The following is a 21,824-nucleotide window of genomic DNA, read 5'->3' as shown; positions in this document are numbered from 1 at the left end:
CACTATGCCGACACTTTTGGGCCGACACTTTCCTAAGTATTGGGATAGACTTGTCGATATACACTTTGGCCAACCCTTTGTATAAGAGTTGGGATATGTATGCCTAAGACAACGCTTAAATAATGCCTAAGACAACGCTTAAATAAGAGTCGGTTTTGTTCAACACTATGCTGACACTTTTCTAAGTGTTGGGTAGACTTGTCAGCATATGTTTTGGCCAACTCTTTGTATAAGAGTTGGTATATGCATGCCTAAGGCAACACTTAAATAAGAATCGGCTTTGTCTAACACTATGCCGACACTTTTGGGGTAAAACTTTCCTAAGTGTTGGGATAGACTTGCCGACAAATGCTTTGGCCAACTCTTTGTATGAGGGTCGGGATATGCATGCCTAAGGCAACGCTTAAATAAGAGTCGGTTTTATCCAACACTATGCCGACTTGTGTAATACATTTCCCAACTATATAAAAGTGTTCCCATATGAAAAGAAAAACTCTTATGTCCTAACTCCCGATATACCACCAATCACTAATTTTATAATTGTACATATATCACTTTTCTAATAAATTAATTTTATATTAAATAAAAACTTCTGATATTAGTATTTTAAACTAACATCTTTGGATTTAAAATATGAATTTTCTTAAAAATTTACATAATGAGTGTTAATAATTATATATAGTCAAATTAAAAATAACTTAATAGCTTCGAGTGAGAATAAGGAAATGCCATATTCATATTAGACATAATTGTTATTGTTTTTCTTTAAAGACGATTTTTTAAGGTTAAAACATGTTTGATTATGAAACTTTTTTCATTATTTGTATTGGCAATAGTTTATAAAATACAATAAAAATAATTATTTTTAATTTTCTCTTTATTTTTATTTCCTTTTGCCTGATTTATTAAAAAGTTTAAGCTTTCATTTCTTCATGGGATCAAAACATCTTAATATTAAATAAAACTTACCTTTGTTGGGTGTAATTGTAAAAGGTAAATTTTAATAAAATTAAAGACTATAATATATGGTGTCATTGTTATACATCATACAAATTGAAAAGGATGAATAAATTATAAATAATCACAATGGATTATAATATTAATTAACTTTAAGAATATACCTCAACCTAATAAAAAATAATATTTCTTACTTTTAATAATATTGACCAAGTAAAATGGGAATCATTTTCACTAGAGCTCGCCTGAAAGATGGGAGGGTTCGGATAAAAATATAGGCCTAAAATATGAGTTTGGGTAAAAAATGAGGCTCGTTTAAAAAACGAATCAGGCCTCGGATAAGACTTTTTTTGCCCGAGCTCGGCCCAGCCCGACCCGAATTATATATTAAATATATATATTTTTACATAGGCATTTCATTTCATTTCCATTTGTTTTATTTTTTTATGGCTTAGAAAAGAGTTTAGTAGTGATGTTGAGTCTGCCATTGTTGCTATTCGAGCACTCTCGGCTACCACAATCTCTACTGCGCAAGCAGACCTCACCAATTTATTTTGCTTAGCTGCTCAATTTTAAAAGTGAGAATAACTTCTTTGTTATTCATAAAAGTGGGAATAACTTTTGGTTCAATTTTAAAGTTGTTATTGATTTCATGTTGTTTAAAAGGAATTTGTTGTTTCAGTTAGAAGCAATTGGTTGTATAATAAATTTTGATTAAAAAAGAGATCAATATGGTGGCGCCGGAGTTAGCTGCTGTCTTTACTAAGTTGCAGACACTATCTACTTTAGACCATGCATTTGTGGTCTCCATGAACATATTTGTAGCGCTTCTTTGTGCTTGCATTGTGATTGGTCATCTTTTGGAGGAGAATAGATGGATGAACGAATCAATTACTGCCCTTATCAATTACTGCCACTAAATCGGTAAAGTTTTTTTATCGATATTTTCATACAATTTTTCTATCATATCAATATTCATGAAAAAATATTAAAACAAATTTTTGTTCAAATCAGATTTGTGGTTACGAAACTACTGTTCTGATAACCTTGGATTTAGGCCATTACAAGTTGCAAAATCATGTTTGCAAGAAGGCTTTATTTATATCTTATTATGACTTTTTTGATAAACCTTATTCTTTCGGAAATGCATATCAGTGTAATTTCCCTTTTGAAGCTTTCAAACCACTTAAAAATTCTCTGATTGTTATATTAGAATGCAATGATAACGCACATGTGATACCAACATTCATAGTAATAAACTATCCCGATGAAGTATTCATTGTGCTTGCAATTATGATAAATAAAAATCTATAATATAAGATACAATACAAATGAAATTACACAATCCCTTTTATCCGGTTTTTTTTTTATTCTCAGTCCTTTTAATCTTAAAGGGAATACAAAACCAGAAAAAGTTTTAAGTTTTTGATCCGGTTGGTGCACGATTGGTCATTACACAATCCTTAAAGAGATGAATGAGGTCTGCAAATGGCTTACAGCAAGGTTGGGGCTTGAGGAATAACGTTAAATATAGCGAAGAGTTGGGAAGCAATAAAGGTGAAAAGAGAGAAGACTGCATATGTTACAAGTAGGTAGTAAACAAAATGGATTGTTAGGGTATATGGTATACTTGGATCTAGAGATGTTCCACTACCTGGGGCTACCCTTGTAGAAATAAGAGATTAGTAGAGTTTCTTGAAATTGAAGTTGCAGTTTCAAACTGTATTAGCTTTTATGTAGTACAACATCAATATCAATGTCCATCGTCTTAGGTACTTTTTTATTTGTTTACTTTTGTACATTGAGTTGAATGTTGGTGGTATGCTTTTCGGCTAAATGTTAGTGTATTTTGATTGTTGGATCGATTTTTGTAGTGAATATTCAATCTTTATTTTAATTTTAAATTTAATTTTATAATTTTTAGATGTATTTAAAGCACAATTCCTATCATTATTCACGGTAAATGTTTATGAAAATATATTAATATTGAAATAATAAAAAATAGGAAAAAAATTACCTTATCCATGTCTATCTCAACCTTTTTAAGGATACTTTAGACAGGTTTATCCTAAACTTTTTAAATATTGTCTTAGACAAGGTTTATCCCAACTTTTTTAAGGTTACATTAAACGGATTTATCCCAACTTTTTTAAAAGTTGCCTTAGACAAGGTCTATCCCTACCTTTTTAAGGTTGCCTTTGACGGGTCTATCCCAACCTTTTTTAAAGGTTACCTTAGATATGGTCTATCCCAACCTTTTTAAGGTTACCTGGACAGGTTTATCCCAACCTTTTTTATAGGTTATCTTAGACAAAGTCTATCCCAACCTTTTTAAGGTTGCCTTAGATGGCTCCATCCAACTATTTTTGAAAGTTGCCTCACACAAGTTCTATCCCAACCTTTTTAAGGTTGCCTTCGACGGATCTATCCCAACCTTTTTTAAAGGTTGGTCTTGATTAGGTTTTTGTCAACCTTTCAATAAAGGTTGGCTTATGTTGACCTATGCCAACGCTTTTTCAAAAGTGTCGCGGCACCTACGCCAATCGTGTTAAACACAACTTTTTCGAAAGTGTCAGGAGAAGCGTCGCGACACCTATGCCACCTTTTTTGCGTCGTCTTAAGTAAAAAAAAAGTGTCTCATAAACCTATTTTATTGTAGTAAGTTTATATCATATTGTATTATTTTTAAGTGATTTAAATGTAAAATTTTGAGATTTTTTTTAAAATCGTATTTCTTTACTAAATTTATAGTATTTTCAAGTGATATAGAAATTAAAATTATGAGAAATAAATATATTTTTTAAAAATTCAAATCCCTATTTTTTATTTTATGAAAACGAAATCGTTATTGGTTCAACCGAGAAAAAGAAAAAAGGAAGTTGGTATGAAACTTCATATTAGAGGACTAGTTTGTATGGAAAAATAAAATATTTATAATAAACACAACCTATGGTAATAATTACAAGTAATGCTATTAAATAGATGATAAAAAATGAGGTACAATAGTAAGTGGAGCTTAGACGTCCTTTTGATATACTTTTTCTGTAATAATCTTGAACATTTGCAGGCCTTTGCTAAATGCTTCATTAAATATGATCCTTGTTTGCATTGACTGGAATCCAGGCATCCATGATAAAACTGCCACTGGACCCATCACTATGACTCCAAACATTATCTCATAGTATCGAGCCAAGGAAACCACAGAGTCCCACAGTCTGGTATGCCCAAGGGGTCGAAATACCTGAGCAATGGATAAAAGTCCCCAACCAGTGGGAATAAAAGCCAATAGACTGATGAAAATATCAACATATCTGAAGTCTGTGAACTGCCTCAGAGCAATAACAAGTAGTATACCAAGTACCAACAAAAGGAATTCAGCCAGCCGAACATATATATGCTTTTTTGCCCCGTAGTTGTTTCGAACATACGACATCGTTAGATAGATTCCGAATGCTGCGAATATGAAGATCCAAGACCACAAGTAAACGAAAACACTCCCACTTTGGCCTGAAATTCCCAGATGGTATACAATTCCATATTGGAAAAAGAAGAAACGTAGGTTCAAAATGATTTCCAGTAGCTTTCCCCATAGGCTGGTTGTGAGTAAATGGTGCTGCTCCTCGTACCACCAACTTTCCCAGCTTTTTGTAGCCTCTGCAGATATGCTGCCGCGGTACCAAATCCAGTTCATGAAATCATCGAAGTCGTCTACGGTCTTTAGCCAATCCAAACCCGAAGGATTGAATAGGAAGGGAGCAAATATCCATGAGACAACTAGCAGCCAACATGTGAGTGACATGTCTATGTAAAAAAATGTGACCTTGGCTGATGGGGTGAATGTTGCATAAACCATGAGAATCAATCCGAACTCAATGGCCTTTATGAAATGGCTGCGTGCGTACAATCTGTAATTCTCTGTGAAACTTGTGTGTTGCACGACGAACTTACGCCCGGTTTGTCGATACTTTGCACCTCCGTGAAGGACAGTCCAACCAAAGAAATGTACACGCGTTCCCATTGAGAACGTGTAGAAAACAGTTGAAAGCTGGAGCTGCATTACCAAGAATTCCCAAATGGCTTCAAGGGAACCACTCTCGACTGAGCTCTCGAGTATTGCTGGAAGTGTCATAAAGAGACCAAACTGGATGATGAGTTCTTGATTGATAACAGTGCTCATTGCTTTCTTGCTGTTGGTATCGTTCCCTAGAACGGAATTCTCGTCACCACCGAGAGCCAGATAAAGTTGACCCCATAGGAATCCATAGACAGAAAGGACGATCACTGTTGTATTGAAGAAATATCCAATTGTCGTGTGAAAGAATGATAACATCCTGAAAAAATCAAGTCTTTGACCCAACCTGTAAACATCTCTGCTGAGGAATTGTTCACCATTCCCACAAGCTATCTTGGCTTCAAAGGTTGATATTTGATTCAACCCTAGGTCTCGTCCTTTGCCGACTTGAATGTACTCATGGTGTGTGACACTGCCCCCTCGCAACGCACAGTTGAAGCCGGCAAAAATGTCCTCACTGATATTAATCACTTTGGAGGCTTTACTAAGGCCGCCACGAGTCAGGAACCAAAACCTATCAAACACATCAGGATGGCCGTAATGCATTCGGATTTTAAGAAGATTCGCGAAGAGAGGTTGAAATAAGGTAATAAAACTCGTTTCCTGTGTTGACATAAACCAAGCAACTGATGAAACAGAGCCACTGAAAATATGTTCTCTAACTCCCAAGATAGTTGGTCTATGGATTCCATGATGGTGCTTGAATTCTTCCAACAGGTTACGGATTTTTAGTGCTTCCTCGAAATAGTTGTCTTGGTTCATATCAATAGTTTGAACTGCATCACCACGAGTGAAGACAATGCCATGGTTTTGATTCTCTGGTTTGCCTTCTCCAATGTTCATTGGACCAGGCAACTTGATTCGATATATCTCCACCTCCCGTTGTAATTGCTGCTCGTACTTAATGAGAACCGAGTAATATTCCTTCTCATCTCTCCCTGTCGAAACTTGATCAACATAGGCCATCCGAAGGGCTTCATTGTGTTTCAAAAGATCAATGATTTCCTCAGCACGAGGGTCCCCTTTGGCCTTATGTTCCCAATACTTCTGACATGAAACAACATAGGTATACTTCATCAAAGCAATACCTTCTTCCTCTTTTGTTATGGTAATATCCGTCTCCCTTGAAGAATCGAGAAAAGCTAGCAGCAGTAGAGCTCGATAATAGTACATCATGCCTCTGACCGTGCGTGCAAATGTCTGGCCTCTATAAGATGCCCAAAGCCTTAAATCTCTTAACTTGGTTGTCCATATTTCATCTGCTGTCACCATTCCCTCTCTACGCATTCTTTCGATGAAGTTCTTCCACTCATCATCATAAATGGTCTGCAAATAATACAGGATGGAAATCCCATCTTCGTTCTTAGTTTTGAGTGTTTCTTTGCTGGAAAACACATCTTCATCGTTGAAAGGGGTAAGGACACTGAAAGCTATCATCTTCTTCACTTGAGGAGCTCGAGGCATTTTCATAAAGAGTGAGTTAATAAAGAAAGCAAGTCGACGCCTTGCCTCGTTATTAACAGGAATGGTATGCATCGAGTCCCTGGTGGTAAGAATTGTATGCAAGCGCTTAAGCCGCATATAGAAGTCCTTGTTACAAGGATCCAGCGACTCAACTGCGTTCTTGAATAGCCAACTCACCATGGCGAATCGACTCTTCGGAGCCAGTCCATATTCCCTCAACTGGTCCATTGTCTTTGCTTTGAAAAGGTAAGGAACAACAAATGCATAAAGTGACTGCATAGCATTAGCAATCTCATTCACATTCTTGTTTGGTTCGAGCAACAGCTCAACAAGTTTTATCAACTTGGAATGGATTTGAAGCAGTGCAATCATTCTAAATGTCTTAGTCAACTTCTCGGTCTCGATAGAATGATCAATTTCCCGAAACAAGGCTTTGAGAATGGAATGCTCCTCGGTATTGCTTTTGATTAGTTTATGAAGCATCAAGTACTTGACACAATCATATGTTTCAATCACAGCACAACGCCTATACTCATTCTTGCATATTTTATACCAGAGCCAGTTATCCGGCGCATCATATAAGTCCGTAGCCAGATCAAGAGCATGTAGCAACTCATTCCCCAAAAGAAAACATGGCCAACGAATGACCCTGATCTCCCATGAATTCGGAGGCAACTGTAGTAGCCCAACCTCTTCATCAGAAATGATATCTTCTTCCCTAAAAGTGGTAACTATTTCATTCCATATTAAAGCAAACTCGTTAGCCTTAACCAGGTTCGATTCGAGTTCGACCATTTTGAAAGGCCGCTGCAGCCCACATCTCACCTTCACCTGATGAATGGCTTCACACAGTTTTTCCCTTAAAGAACCTCCAGTGATCATTATTTCCTCTTGTGGCAGCAAATTGAATTGAATGGCAGTAGCAAAGAACCGAAACCTCCATCTCAGCTGCTCGATGTTTCGAATTTCACCCAACAGTTGCAGCAACCCCATGGCAGCCCCCACAAAGGGAGAATAGAATGAGTACCAAACCTGAGTATCAGCCAAGTAAATCAACACCACAGGCAACCACAACAACCCAATAGTGAACTTGTTGCTGACACTAAATATGGCTTGCCAGTCCCACTCATAGTCTGCAATTGTTGAATCCAACAATTGTTTTGTTGTGCTAATCATGGGCTTGATCTGGAAGAAGTAACTGACGGTAAATTTTGTACCTAACACCAAAACCCAGAATAGGACATACTTGATTCTATCAACCAGACCTTCCCTCAATCCTTGACCGATGTAACAGTCACCATAGAACCACCATGATAGCAGGTCAAATACTTTCGAATTCAGGCAAATACAAGGAAGGAAAAACAACACCAATTCCGCCAGTTCAGGTAACCCATAAAGAAATGCAAGCCCTAGAAAAAAAGTTACCCTTTGGTTAGCCTCATTAGACCAATGCTTGTCGTGGTTCCTTTGCACCCAAATCCTTGTGTAACAAAACACAAATGCGCCAGTCCAGGCTGCAGCAACCAAAATCCGTAGCACCATCCTAAGGACCAGTCGCGACGTCTGTCTCGAAACACGGCTAAACTCCATTGCTGGTTCAAGTAAAGCATGGAAAAGCCTCATCCCACTCCAAGTGATGAACAATGATAAAACTCGAACCTTAACATCCTTGTTATCCAAAGCCAGCCATGGATACTTCTTCTCCTCCCAGGCCAAGATTACCATTACGTGAAGGAAAAGAAAAAGCATCACCCATAGCCTGTCGAAGCTTCTGTAAACGTTCCAAAACGTCCTTCGTTCAACAAACCCAGTTTTCCTTTCGCTTGTAAACTTACTGTTGAAATCAAGTGGCCAGTTGAGAGTATGAAAACAACTCTTGCTCCAAAAGTACTCGTTGAAATCATCATAGTTCCTCCACGTATCATGCGGGGCGGTTCCATTTTTGCTTTTGGCCACCTCGGCCTCGATCGTATCATATATTGGCTTTACAACGCGGTTTAGAAACGCGTTTTCCCCAAATATCGATGGTATCCATGGCCGTCCCGTGTCTTCATCAATGTAATCTTCTAGGATTTTGTTCAGTTCCATGGCCATGTGATGAAAAATGTAGCAGATGCATTCGGGCATGAACCTCAAATTCGCGGATTCTCCCCATATCAATAAATACAGTCCAACGTAAAGAAACTCTCTACGAGTATCAGACTCCAAGTTGTCAACGTTGGATGCCTTCCCCAGGTAAGAACACCAGTTATAGTAGTTTTCGAGTAGCTTATGCCGGAACTCGCGGAGGACTATGGCTTGGAAGGTTCCATTGTTGTCAACCGGTGGCATAGAGAGGCGCATATGGGCATTGGCCAAGTGGAGAACAAGGTGTTCCCTTTGGTTCTTTACGTTATCGTGTTGGAAACCAAAGAACAGTCCCAACCAATCGAGGAGGTCCATGGAAGAAGGATGCCATGTGTGGTATGGTGGCTCCCTGAGGTTACCCAAGGCGCGTAAGGATAATAAGACAGCGCGTACTTCAGGGTACCGAACGCAGGGATGATTGGCATCGAGATTGTGAACAGGGATTATGTTGTACCCTTCGCCTTCTAGTGAAAGCCGGTTACAGGGTCGGGACATGGCTCCAAAACTGCAGGAAATGCAAATATGATACCAGGAAGTTGAGTAGGATTGTCAATGTGTTCGTCTTAATAGATTTTTTTAGCTTAGTAAATTGTTTGATCACAAGTGGTCTTAAATTAATAATTTTTGTAATACATACTAATTACATTTAACATTTGAAAGTCCTAATTGTTTTAGCACAAGTGGCTGTAAATTATACATTCAGAACTCATCTATCTTTAAATTTCCAAATGAAGGAAGCTTCCTACTGAATTTGATACGCTATGTTTCTAGAGTTCTAACTTTTTAACTATACAATATAAGAAAACGCTTCGAGCCGTCAAGCCCTCAATATTTTCTTTTGTTAATTTTTGTCAACTTGAAATTTTATAAATTTTGGAAAAACTACTGTTAGGAATTTTGAAATTTAAAAAAATAAGAGGATTGAATTTTTAATTTTTAAGTTTATAATTCTCAAATTTTGTACAACTATAAGGACTAGCAACACAATTTAACCTTTATATAAATATTTTAACCATTAGTATCTATACTATCTATTTAAGTTTTTTATTGAGTTTGTGTCTGTCACTAAGTTAAGAAAATTAACTACATCAATTGTTTATATTTATATCTATATTTATTATTATTTAAGCACCTCACTGAATTGGTGTCACAAGTCAACTAAGCACCAATTAAATTAAAGATTTTATGAAAATATCTTCTCGTAATTAAAATAAGTTATATTACTTGAGAGAATTTTTTTATTTTAAAAACCAATAAAAATATTCATAAATCAAGATCTGAACTCTTATCAATTAGATTAGTAAAACCTTAAATTTACTACTCAACTAAAACTTTATTTTGATATTTTGTATACACTTTTATTTTAATATGCACATTTTATTACCTCCATTCACTGAGTTGGTGTCACGAGTTAGTTGGGCATATTTCATTTTACTTGCAATTTAATTTAATTTTTTACTTTAATATTATACATATTTCATTTATTATTAATCAGTTTCAAACTATACATTTCATTATTTATCATATGTTATTTTTAAAAAAGCATATGTGTTCTAAATAGATGTTTCCACACGCATGCGCATGTAATAGAATATAACAGCCCGATTTTTGGCCTAGTCAAAACAGTGGTTTCGGGACCACAAATCTGACAAATAAAAATTTATTTTTATTATATTTTTATGGTCTAAAATTTCACGAAATAATTTTGTGAAAATTTTGTTCGAAAATTTCGACGTTTGGGCACTCAATTTAGTAAAAAGAATTAAATTGTAAAAAGTACAAAAGTTGAGTTCTACATGTTAGAGGTGTCCAATTGTTATGAAATTTTAAATTGGAGGTCTTTATATGATGATTAGACCTTGGTTGAATTATGGACAAAAATGGACATGAGATAAGTGAAATAGGAAATTTTTAAGTTAGGGGCAATTTGATAATTTAGTAATAAAAAGAAATAAAAAGGGAAAAAAAAGATGGCAAAATGTGTTCATCTTCTCCATGGTGGCTGAATATAGCAAAGGGGAAGTCATAGTTAGGGTTTTCAAGCTTCCAAGCTCCATAATAAGTGATTCCAGGCCCCGTTTTTAATTTTCTTTACGTTTTTAGTCTCAGTAACTTGATTTAGCTTATTCTAGTAATAATTTAACCTATGGTTCATATTTGGAAAAATATCCATAGGTGGAATGTGTTTATTTTAATGTTTTATGATGGAATATGAAGCTTGAAATTATGTTATAAAACTTTTGCTAGACGATTTTAAGTGAAAACGAGTAAAATGACATAATCGGTAAAAATACTTAATGTTCATAAGTAAGTGTTAGAGTGGGAATTTGATGTTTCCATAGAAGGGAAAAATGTTCAGAATGTCATTAAACATAAGAATAAGGGATGAAGGTTAATTTCTGAGCTTTGGGGCAAAAATGTAAATATGCAAAAGTTTAGGGGCAAAATCATAAGTTTGCCAAAGTTTGAGTCAAGGACTTTTTTGATAAATGTGAGTATTAAATAAGCTAAATTTTCTATTATAAATCAAGAAAGACGAGAAATTGACCTTGATCAGTGAAATAGAGTAAGTGAAATTATGAAAGAGTAAATTTAGCAACAAAACAGTTTTAGATAGCAACAGTTGTGTGACTTTGAAAAATCACCAAAAATGGCGGAAATCGAATTAGAGGTTGAATAATATATGAAATTAAATCTGAATGAGTCTATTTTCACATAAAAGAAACAGAGTAAGCAAAAGAGTTATATATTTTGAGATATTTGAATTTTAGTAAGACAGGGTTAGAATGATTTCGAAATTGAGAAGAACGATAGGTGGGTCATTTTGTGTGCGAGATGATGGTATGATTTGGCTCGGTTAAGTAAGTTAAAAGGATGATTACATTATTGAGGTTGCATTGATTAATGATTAATTCGGTAACCAGGTGAGGTGAACTATGATTTGTGAAGTATATCTATATTCGGCAATAATAGATAAAATATATTTATGTCATGGGTGAATGGTTAAACACTTGGGCTAGTATAAAGTGTATATTTAGTAATGTTAGTTGGTAATGAAATAGCATGTTTTGGTTTAACATCGAATAGAGAAAATTTGTACTATCTTTGTGTCTAATATTGATAGCTAAATGGGAGATGAATGAATAATGTATATGTGACACTTAGCTTATGAGATATTAAGTAATTGATATATTACAATAGTTAAGTAGGAAAAATGTGACGATATGAGAATATGTAATGATATGGATCAATTCAGGTACTCGTGATGAAATCAACAAATAACTGAAAATTTATAAATTCATACGACGAGGAAGTGAAAGATTGTGAGTAAATTGGGCCACGTAAACCCTAATTAGCGACTCAAGAATAACAATTTGAAAGTTTTAATTTAGATCAAATTTTACAACTCGGTTTAATATGGTTAAAAGTGTATGTGTTCTGGTAATACCTCGTACCCTATTCTGGCATCGAATACTGGTAAGGAGTGTTACATAGAATATTAATGATATTATTGATTGAGATGGTATCACAAATTAACTTGACACCAACTTAGGACTGATGACGACATAATGATAAATAATTGTATTCATTTAATAATATTAATTTGATGTATTCATGTGTTTAAATTTTGTTTTACTAACAATTTAGTCTAATTTATTTATTTTAATATGGTACATATTTCATGTATTATTAATACATTTCATTATTTATAATATGTTATTTTTTTGGTGAAATATTATATATTATTTTTAAATACAAAATTATGTTATAATTCTATATTAATTTTTATATATACATGACTTTGACGACGTGTTGAAATTTAGATAGTATTTTAAAATGTATATATTGCAGAAAATTTTAATTTTTTCCTCATTTTCTCTCACCTTATCTACTTTTGAAAATTTTATGAATTTTTATTTAAATTTTAAATTTTCTATGTATTTTTGAAAAGTTTTAGAATTCAAGTTTTTTTTATTATTTTTATATAAAATCAGGATCAAAATTGATAAAAAGTATAAAATATGAGGATTAAAATTATTATTATACCAACTAAAAAAAGTGTCACCATTAGCCACTTAACGATCAAGAGGCAAAAAAAAAATTTCAAATATGTTAGTGACCAAAGCATAACTATTTTCTGGTTAAGCGATCAAAATGAAAATTTACTCATAATTGAGTAACTAATTGTATAGTTTATCCTATATTATATTATATTTTATTAGGTTTGAAAAACAATGTTTAGTACCAATGAAGCCTCGGTGACATTGATATCGGGCTTTATGTGCTCATCTTTTAGTCTTAATGCGCGGAATTTCGCATCTGTGAGTTATAATCTGAACCATTTTCAATTTTTAATCTGATTGTTATTAACCATGTTACTGTTACTGATACTAATGTTATAAAATAAAATTGTCACGTTATTATCGATCATAATGTCATATCATCAGAAACTAATGTCAGATTTTAACACGGTTAGAAAGAGCTACCAGATTGATAAATAGATTTAAAATTTAAGTACTAAAATCTTGAGTCTATAATTTGTTTTTAATTACATCCATTTGGGAGGAAACCCATCCTAATATTTTTCCAATAAATTCTGTGTTAGAATTTATTTGTTTATTCAATTTTTGCATTGGATGATTGAAGCAGTTGTTAATGAGTTGGGTAAAGTAAGTTTTTTTTAGTTTGGGTTCGAAATAGGTATAAAATTTTGTTTAAATTCAGATTAAATAAAAATATTAAAATTCGAAATTAAATTTTTTATATTAATTTTTTATATAAAAATAAATTTAAAATATAATAAATTAAATACACTAAAAAATTTAAATTTATAATACTAAAATAAATGCAACTGATTCGAAGCGACCTATTAAATTTGAACTAATAAAATTTACTCAAAACTCGACCCACTTAAAAAATCCTTCCATTTTTATTTATAAACTCATTTTTAATGTTATATTTTTATCTAAAATCTTTTATTTTTCGAGGAACCCTTCACCTCCGCCCAACCATGAACACCTCTATTCGAAGCAAAGTTTTTCCCAGAAAATTAAGGAATTTCGCATGTGAAAACGCGTACTTCAATTGTATATAATAATATATGTACATATAATATAACCCTAAAATCGAGATTCCAAAACCCACTCCATTAAGCTTTCAAAATACAAAGAAAAACTCGGGATTTCATCTTCCCCAAAATAATGGCTTTCAAGAGTTTCCCAAAGCTCTCCATTCTTGCTGTTGTTTTTACCTTACTATTATCCCACCACCTATATGAAGTCTCCGCTGCTACCGGTGGTCGGATGGGTGGCTCTTCTTTCTCTTCAGAGAGCCCGCCATCACACCGTAATGATGATGATTATCATCATTACAATCATCATGATCTTCATCACCGTCACCATCATCATTATCATCATTCCCAGCCTGGTTTCCCGAGGAGCGCCGATCAAGAGAGTGGTCCTACGTCGGCGGCTGTTTCTTATTTAATTTTAACCATTTTCATGGGAGTAGCTTCAGTTATTGTATACAGTAGCACCGTGCAAAATCGAACAAGTATTCTTCAAGTTCAGGTAATGCTCAAATTTCTTGCTTTACTATTCTTAATCAACAAATTTTATTATTATCATTATCATTTAACTAAAAGATGAACATACCCTCAACTGATTTAGAGATCAATATAGATCCAATCTGTAATGTGATAATTGAACTTCGATTTAGTACAATTATATAAATAAAATTTTGATTTTTGGTTTAATTGTATATGCATGAAACTCTGATTTTGATTAAAACAGATGCCTTGGGTTAGTATAATTATTTGTATTTTATCAAGTAACTTAAAATGGTGCTGCTATATGTCGGTAACAAGCTTTAATGGTTTGCGAAAATTGAATTAAAATCAAAGTTTTATGTATACAATTGCATATAATTGAGCATACATTATAGACTTAAAAGGCTGAAAATACTTGCGTTTGAAAATTTTCTTATAATGAGAAACCCTTCCATTATATCCGTCAAGGCTGTCCCAATAGGTTGATCTCATGTTAGCTTTGGGTCCAAAACAATGGAACTGCCCTCACTATTTAATTGTTGCTGTTTTTCTTGATGAAATTGATTTCCATTTTGTATTTGCTAGTTGGTGCTTGAGAAAAATCCTAAAGGCAAAAGGAGTGGGATTCCTTTATTTTTTTGAATTTGCTTGTTTATATACCATGCAATCTTCTTATAGGAAGTACACCAAATGCTTCTTTCCTCTTTTCTTCAGGTTGGCTTGTCTGCGAAAGCCCGTTCGTTGCAAAAGGAACTCACCGAAATTGCCTCCACAACGGACACTTCTACTGCAAAGGGATGGAACATCATATTGGAAGGTTTTCCTTTTTTTTTTCCCCTTGAAGTTACAACTTACAAGCACTGAATTGAATAACTAACTGACCTATACACAACCTGCACAAGTGAGACTCGAACCTGGGTGCTAAATGTCTCAGGGTCTCGGTCTTTGCTATTTCAGTCAAGGTCTCATTAGCCTTGGTTTTTGTAAACAACAAAATGATCCTCATGACATGAAACATGATAATATGCTACTCCACTACTCTGTTGTAAAACTCTACAATGTCCTTGAGAATCAAGATGTACTTGACAAGCACTGAAATGCTAATTCAATTCTACAGGAGCTATTGGAAGCGCGATGTTGCTAGATTTTTATCTAATTTTTGTATTTTTTTCATCTTTTGTTTTTGGATCCAGAAACCGTATCATCATTGCTTCACCATCCACATTGCTATCTTCATGGCTATTCATCTGTAAGTCCAACTTGCATACTTAATGCTGCCTCGTTCTTCATATCATCATGATTTGTTGCAGGCTTTAATCAGCTTAAAAACTTTACTGTTCTTGTTCCAACCAGTAGATTGTCCCAAAGTTGCAGTTCTCAGTTCCTGTGTATTAGAAAAATGTGCGATTAATGAGCCTATTGGGACATTAAAACTGATCTGATTTTGAATTTCTCTTTACTTCTCGAAAATTGATAAGTTAGTCCCTCTACTTTAATTTATCAAAATCTGATACTTCACTAAAACCTAGAAGTTAGTCCAGGTGTTGATAATCACATGAACTTGAACTGCTGATTTTTGCTTCTGTGTCGCATATAAATTGTTGAATTATTGATTTTTGTAAATTACTTGGATATAAATTGTGAAACTGCCGATTTCCAAGTCAGTGATTTAACAGCAAAGTTTAACAACGTTACCCAACTGGACTAACTTTTCAGTTTTGGCGAAGTACAATGTCTGACAAATTAAAGTAAAAGGGGATAACACTAGTCAATTTTAGTATAGGGGTGAAATTCATAATTAGACCCATCAAAACTAGACATTAACTAGTTCATTGTGACTGATTTTGCCTTATAGGTAACTCATCACTGGACTGTTGGAAGTGCTGAACAGCAATTTCAACGGCTTTCCAAGGAAGAACGCCTTAAATTTGATGTAGAGACACTGGTAAACGTCAACAACATTAAAAGGCAAAGAGCAGTTGTCCCAAATGGTGACAAAGGTGACAAGGACCGGATAGTGGTACGAGTTCGGGTTTAGCGTTCTTTCTGCTATTTCATTTGGAATTTTTGATCCCGGATCAATCTCATCAGCCTTCAAACATGTTTCATTCACAGGTAACAGTTCTGGTGGCAGCTCAAGGTGCTCACAAACTGCCTACTATCAACACTACCGACAACGTGAAGGAAGCCTTACAATATTTGGCAGATATCAGCTCTAGCAAAATTAAGGTAAGTTCCTGGAATCTTCACATGATATCCAAGCTTTTATTTGGATTCACCATTGATGTCACCAGTAAGTGAATTCTCTTTTTATTTTTCCTTTAGGGTGTAGAGGTGCTATGGAGCCCACAAGATGAAACTGATTCATTGTCAGTTGAAGAATTACTTGAAAATTACCCACAGATGAGGAGAATATGATTGCTGTAAGTCTCTCCAAATTTTGATATTTACTGATTTCCAATTCAATATACAATGTAATACTTCTAGTGCAGACACTCATCAATGTCTTGTATGGTTATAATCTCTTTATTTTTATTGTTTGATTGAATTTCATTAGCTATAAAGGTATAATCTGTCATATATAATTATATATATACTTGGATCCAGGTGGTTTTGATTTATGGTCTTCTAATATATGTAAGATACGTCTTATATTATCTCCCCAAAATCGATTTATTTATCAAAATTTGAAAAAAAATGATCTAATAATGAATCTGATTTTAAAAATAAAATAAATGTAAACCAAAAATAATTAAAAGGGTAAAAGACTAGGAAAAAAAAAGCCTTGATATTTCTTGGGCATGATAATTGCCACAAATTTTATTTAATTGCCACCAATTTTATTTTGGAGACACATACCTTCCAAGACACAAACACATGAACCGTGAAAGACATTGCCGTTAAACATCGATTGCTATAGCTTTTTTCTGGCTGTGTTTCACCATTTTAGCTAGTGCATCATATGATGAACCATCATTGCTCCAAGCTTTCTCAGCACTAAGTTTCAGTTCCTTCACTCTGGCCCTCATTTGGCGTCCAGCCTCATCCACAAAAATCTTCCTCACCATCTTCTCTATCTCTTCCCTCCCCACAATACCCTTTGATGGTAAGGTTTCAGATCGAACAGCTATGCCCATTTCCTCCGTCAGCAATGTAGCATTCATCCTTTGCTCAGCGTATAGTGGCCAAGCGATCATTGGCAATCCATTGGTGATGCATTCTATTGCTGAATTCCAACCACAATGCGTGAAAAATCCTCCGCATGATGGATGACTCAGGATTTCCACCTGTGGGGCCCATTGTGGAACAATCACTCCCCTGTCTCGGATCCTTGAGATGAACCCTTCAGGCAAGTAACTCGACACATCGTCACCAATGTTCCCAAACTTGGGACCGGAGCCGCTGCCTGATTTTTCTATAGGCGGACGAACTACCCATATAAACCTTTGCTGGCTCAACTCTAAACCCCAAGCTAATTCCAACATTTGCTCAAGTGAGAGCCCTCCCATACTTCCAAAAGATATGTAAAGAACTGAGTCAGTAGGTTGTTTGTCCAGCCAGTCAAATAACTCGTTCTTCAGTGCCGAAGACCCCTCGGAGTTTATCGGGCCGACTGGGAATATTGGTGCCTTAACAACACCAGCCAAGAGGTTACCATCTCTCAAAGAGGCTAGTGTTTTAGGCTGCAATTCTTCCCATGAGTTCACCAAAATCCCATCGGCCTTTGGAATCTCCATACCTATTTTGAGGTATTCACGGTAATTCGCTTTCGTTCGTAACAACATGGGATCTGGCAAATCTTCTGCTCGAATCGACGAGCAACCTGGAAGAGCAAATGGTTCTTTCTTATCGGCATACTCTCCTTCCACTTCCTTGTCTAGAACCGGAGTGTATACAATCGTAGCAAGAAACCATGCATTTGTGGAAACAAAAACATATTTTGGGATCTTAAGCTCATCCGCAATTCCTAAACACTCGATCGCAAAGACGTGAACGACGAGAGCAGTTGGCAGAGTCTCCAAACCCAATATAGCGGCCTGAAAATCAGGCTTGACGACATGCATGGCCGCAGAAAGTGATGTGATTCCCTTATCACCAGGTTCAACGAGGTTGGAGATGTCAGCTGGTGGGAGGTGGATGACATCGAAGAGTTTTGTAGCCAACGCAGCTTGGACCATACGCGATTCCGCTGGAGCCGATTGGACAAAAGAGGCAACTATAATTGTTGCCTTAACATCCTGGCAAGTGACAAGGCGTTTCCCGAGCTCAATAACAGGTTGGAGATGAGCAGGGGCGGATAGTAATACAAGATGGGGCTTTTGGTTTGATTGCACCATTGTTTGAGAACTCTGAAATGTAAAAACTCAACAACTTTCTCGGCTCAGTTACAGGATGGATATTTAATGCAAGCAGGTAGTTGGTGGGATAATGGGATTCCAACATGAAATCATGCAAGAGATATGAAACTAGAATGGAGTAGGAGGTTTATATGTAAAAGACAAAACTAGGAGGATGGATGGAGCAGCCTAAGGTGGAAGAACACGACGTTTCGTTGTGGCTGAGTTATTGGTAATATGGGTAGTAGAAAGGAATGGTCCTAAAGGGTCAAGGACAATCAGAGTAGCTACTTGAAGAAACTACTTGTTATAAAAAATATATATATTATTGATATTAAATCATGTGGAGCTATCATCGCCATTAAAAGACACAAAAAGCTACCTTTTATTTCCAAAACCCAATGTAAATGAACTGAAATAGACATTGGGGTAGGGATAAACTCTTTCTTATTTATTACTTTTTTTTAAGCTACTTCCATAATTTTATAATAGTAATTTAAAGCGATACTGTTTGATATATTGGCGGTATCACTTTAAAAAAATATTTTTCCCCGTAAGATGTTTATCTTTTATCTAGAGAAAATACTCGTATATTTTTTTGTGTTACTTGATACGTTGGCGGCACCACGTAAAAAATATTTTTTCCCTTCAATAACGATTTGATTGACAGATTAGAGTGTGAAATTTAAGGTGATATCCCTTGACAGATTAGCATCACCCAATAACACTAAAAAAATATTCATTTTTGTATTTAACCTACATTTTATATCCTTTTCATAATTATTTTTTATTATTTTGATTAGAAAACTGTAACATCCCAATTTTGGGCCTAGTCGGAACAGTGGTTTCGGGACCACAAATTCGATGAGAAAAAAATTATTTTTACTATATTTTTATGGCCTACAATTTCACGGAATGATTTTGTGAAAATTTTGTTCAAAAATTTCGACGTTTGGGCACTCAATTTAGTCAAAAGGACTAAATTGTAAAAAGTACAAAAGTTGAGTTCTACATGTTAAAGGTGTCCAATTGTTATGAAATTTTAAATTGGAGGTATTTATATGGTAATTAGACCATTGGTTAAGGTATGGACAAAAATGGGCATGAGATAAGTGAAATAGGAAATTTTTAAGTTAGGGGCATTTTGGTAATTCGATAATTAAAATGAATTAAAAGGGAAAAATATGGAAAATTGTGCTCATCTTCTTCATTTGGACGAAATTAACAAGGGAGGAAGCCATAGTTAGGGTTTTCAAGCTTCCAAGCTCCATAGTAAGTGATCCTAAGCCCCGTTTTTAATGTTCTTTACGTTTTTAGAGTCCCGGTAACTTGATTTAGCTTATTCTAGCAATAATTTAACCTATGGCTTATATTTGGAAAAATATCCATAGGTGAAATGTGTTTATTTTGATGTTTTATGGTAGAATATGAAGCTTGAAATTATGCTAAACAACTTTTGCTAAGTGATTTTAAGTGAAAACGAGTAAAACGACATAATCAGTAAAAATACCTAATGTTCATAAGTAAGTGTTAGAGTGGAAATTTGATGTTGTCATAGAAGGGAAAAATGTTCAACATGTTATAAAACATGAAAATATGAGATGAAGTTTAATTTCTCAGCTTTGGGGAAAAAGTGTAAATATACAAAAGTTTAGGGGCAAAACTATAATTTTGCCAAAATTGAGTCAAAGACTGTTTTGATGAATGTGAGTATTAAATAAGCTAAATTTTCTAATATAGATCAAGAAGAACGGAATCGGGAGCTAGACCGGGGAAAGAAAAAAATTGAGGACTAAAGTGTTAGATTTGATAACATTTTGTACCGAGGTAAGTTTACGGTAAATAAATGCAATATTTTCATAATTATTGTTAATGTTGTTATTTTCAGCAATTATATATTTATTTCATGAAAATATTTAATGTTGACTCAAGTATGAGATGACAGAGAATTAATGGTACAATCCTCGTTGAAACATTAGGAATGTATTGGATACAAATGTCATGACATTTGGGTAAAGAGATCCCATGTAAGACCATGTCTGGGACCTGGCATTGGCATCATTGAGATCATGAGAGGTCCCATGTAAGACCATGTCTGGGACATGGTGTTGGCACCGAGATGAGAAGTCCCCCATAAGACCATGTCTGGGACATGGCATGGGCACCGATATGAGAACTCCCATGTAAGACCATATCTGGGATATGACATTGGCAGTACAAGAAACATCCCATGTAAGACCATGTTTGGGACATGGCTTTGGCATGTTATTATCAAATATAAGACCCAAGTATCCTTATTATTCCAATGTGGCTCAATGGGTTAGAAAACAGATTATGTTGTATGGAAGTTTAAGTAAAGGTATAATTAGCAACTTCAGGTGAGTTGTAAGAGTTAAAAACATATTATGTTATCAGTTGAGAACCAATATTTCAGCAAGAGAAGAGTAAGTTGTAACATTAAGCTATCTAAGTAGGTAAGTAAGTAAACAAGTAAATGAGAGTAAGTAAAGAAAAAAACTTAAGAACATGATACTTGCATATCATTATTTATGTTAAATGATGTCATTTATTTACTTGTAAACTTACTAAGCTTTATGCTTTCTTCTTTTATTTCTTTTTCTTTCATATAGTATTATCAAGCATACTCGGGATCTTGAAGACGTCGGAGAGCGTTCACACTATCAACCACCATAACTCGGTATTTTAAGACGATAAATGTTTTGAACTATGGCATGTATAGGGACTTGGTCATTTCGATTGTATATTCTTAAGATATGACCAAAAGATGATATGTAAATATTTGATGATGAATAGTTATTAAAATGGCTAAGTCTGATGGTGTTTGTTGTTATAAATGTCTAGGTGATAAATTATGCATAAAAATCATGAAAAAGTAAAAATTGGTAGTAAATCAGTTTAGGGACAGCAGCAGTGAGGTGACTTTGAAAAATCACCAAGGATAGTATAAAATGAATTAGCTAGTGAATTATATATATAATTAAAGCTTATCGAGTCTATTTTCATAGAAAAATAACAGTGTAGGCAAAGAAATATTATATTCTGACATATCTGAATTTTGGTTAGACAGGGTCAGAATAGTTTTTGGAGTCCCTTATTCTGAGTTTGGAAAATCATTAAAAATTGTACAAAAATAGTTATGAGTTGTAATTTATATTTATAGATTCCTTATTGAGTCTGTTTTCTGTATAAATAAGTGAGAACACTATAAGAATTATGTACAATGAGATAATTGAATTTTAGTGACGAGAGGTCAGGACAGTCAATCAGTGAAACATGGGAGATTTTAACTAATAAACTG

At 34.6% G+C, this 21,824-nt stretch overlaps 3 protein-coding genes and 1 non-coding gene across 4 annotated transcripts; 1 reads left to right on the top strand and 3 right to left on the bottom strand.

Annotated features, from left to right (window-relative positions):
• Window positions 1-3,935: 3,935 nt before the first annotated feature.
• Window positions 3,936-9,355, bottom strand: LOC107927668 (callose synthase 12). Its single transcript, XM_016858778.2, has one exon. It carries the CDS (start codon window positions 9,113-9,115, stop codon window positions 3,974-3,976), a length of 5,142 nt encoding a protein of 1,713 aa, XP_016714267.2. The 5' UTR covers window positions 9,116-9,355; the 3' UTR covers window positions 3,936-3,973.
• On the bottom strand, window positions 6,136-6,216 carry LOC121215211 (small nucleolar RNA J33). Its single transcript, XR_005910940.1, has one exon. It is a non-coding gene; the product is annotated as a small nucleolar RNA J33 (small nucleolar RNA).
• Window positions 9,356-13,503: 4,148 nt separating the features above from the next.
• LOC107927768 (uncharacterized) lies at window positions 13,504-16,703 on the top strand. The gene is made up of 6 exons (XM_016858877.2): window positions 13,504-14,190; window positions 14,883-14,985; window positions 15,362-15,417; window positions 16,024-16,188; window positions 16,284-16,397; window positions 16,494-16,703. Exons 1-6 carry the CDS (start codon window positions 13,822-13,824, stop codon window positions 16,584-16,586), a joined length of 900 nt encoding a protein of 299 aa, XP_016714366.1. The 5' UTR covers window positions 13,504-13,821; the 3' UTR covers window positions 16,587-16,703.
• A 365-nt stretch (window positions 16,704-17,068) lies between these two features.
• On the bottom strand, window positions 17,069-18,505 carry LOC107927767 (anthocyanidin 3-O-glucosyltransferase 5). The gene has a single exon (XM_016858876.2). The coding sequence runs from the start codon at window positions 18,503-18,505 to the stop codon at window positions 17,069-17,071; it is 1,437 nt and encodes a 478-aa protein (XP_016714365.2).
• Window positions 18,506-21,824: the final 3,319 nt, after the last annotated feature.

The sequence above is a fragment of the Gossypium hirsutum genome, chromosome D02 (assembly GCF_007990345.1).
Source record: "Gossypium hirsutum isolate 1008001.06 chromosome D02, Gossypium_hirsutum_v2.1, whole genome shotgun sequence".
Taxonomy (NCBI): Eukaryota; Viridiplantae; Streptophyta; class Magnoliopsida; order Malvales; family Malvaceae; genus Gossypium; species Gossypium hirsutum.
The sequence above is the reverse complement of the archived record's forward strand: the minus strand, read 5'-3'. Positions and strand labels throughout refer to the sequence as shown.

Coding starts and splice junctions, on each gene's coding strand:
- LOC107927668 (XM_016858778.2), bottom strand. CDS start 9,115: ATGTCCCGACCCTGTAACCGGCTTTCACTAGAAGGCGAAGGGTACAAC.
- LOC107927768 (XM_016858877.2), top strand. CDS start 13,822: ATGGCTTTCAAGAGTTTCCCAAAGCTCTCCATTCTTGCTGTTGTTTTT. Junction 14,986..15,361: donor ATGGAACATCATATTGGAAG/GTTTTCCTTTTT, acceptor TTTTGGATCCAG/AAACCGTATCATCATTGCTT. Junction 16,398..16,493: donor TCAGCTCTAGCAAAATTAAG/GTAAGTTCCTGG, acceptor TTTTTCCTTTAG/GGTGTAGAGGTGCTATGGAG.
- LOC107927767 (XM_016858876.2), bottom strand. CDS start 18,505: ATGGTGCAATCAAACCAAAAGCCCCATCTTGTATTACTATCCGCCCCT.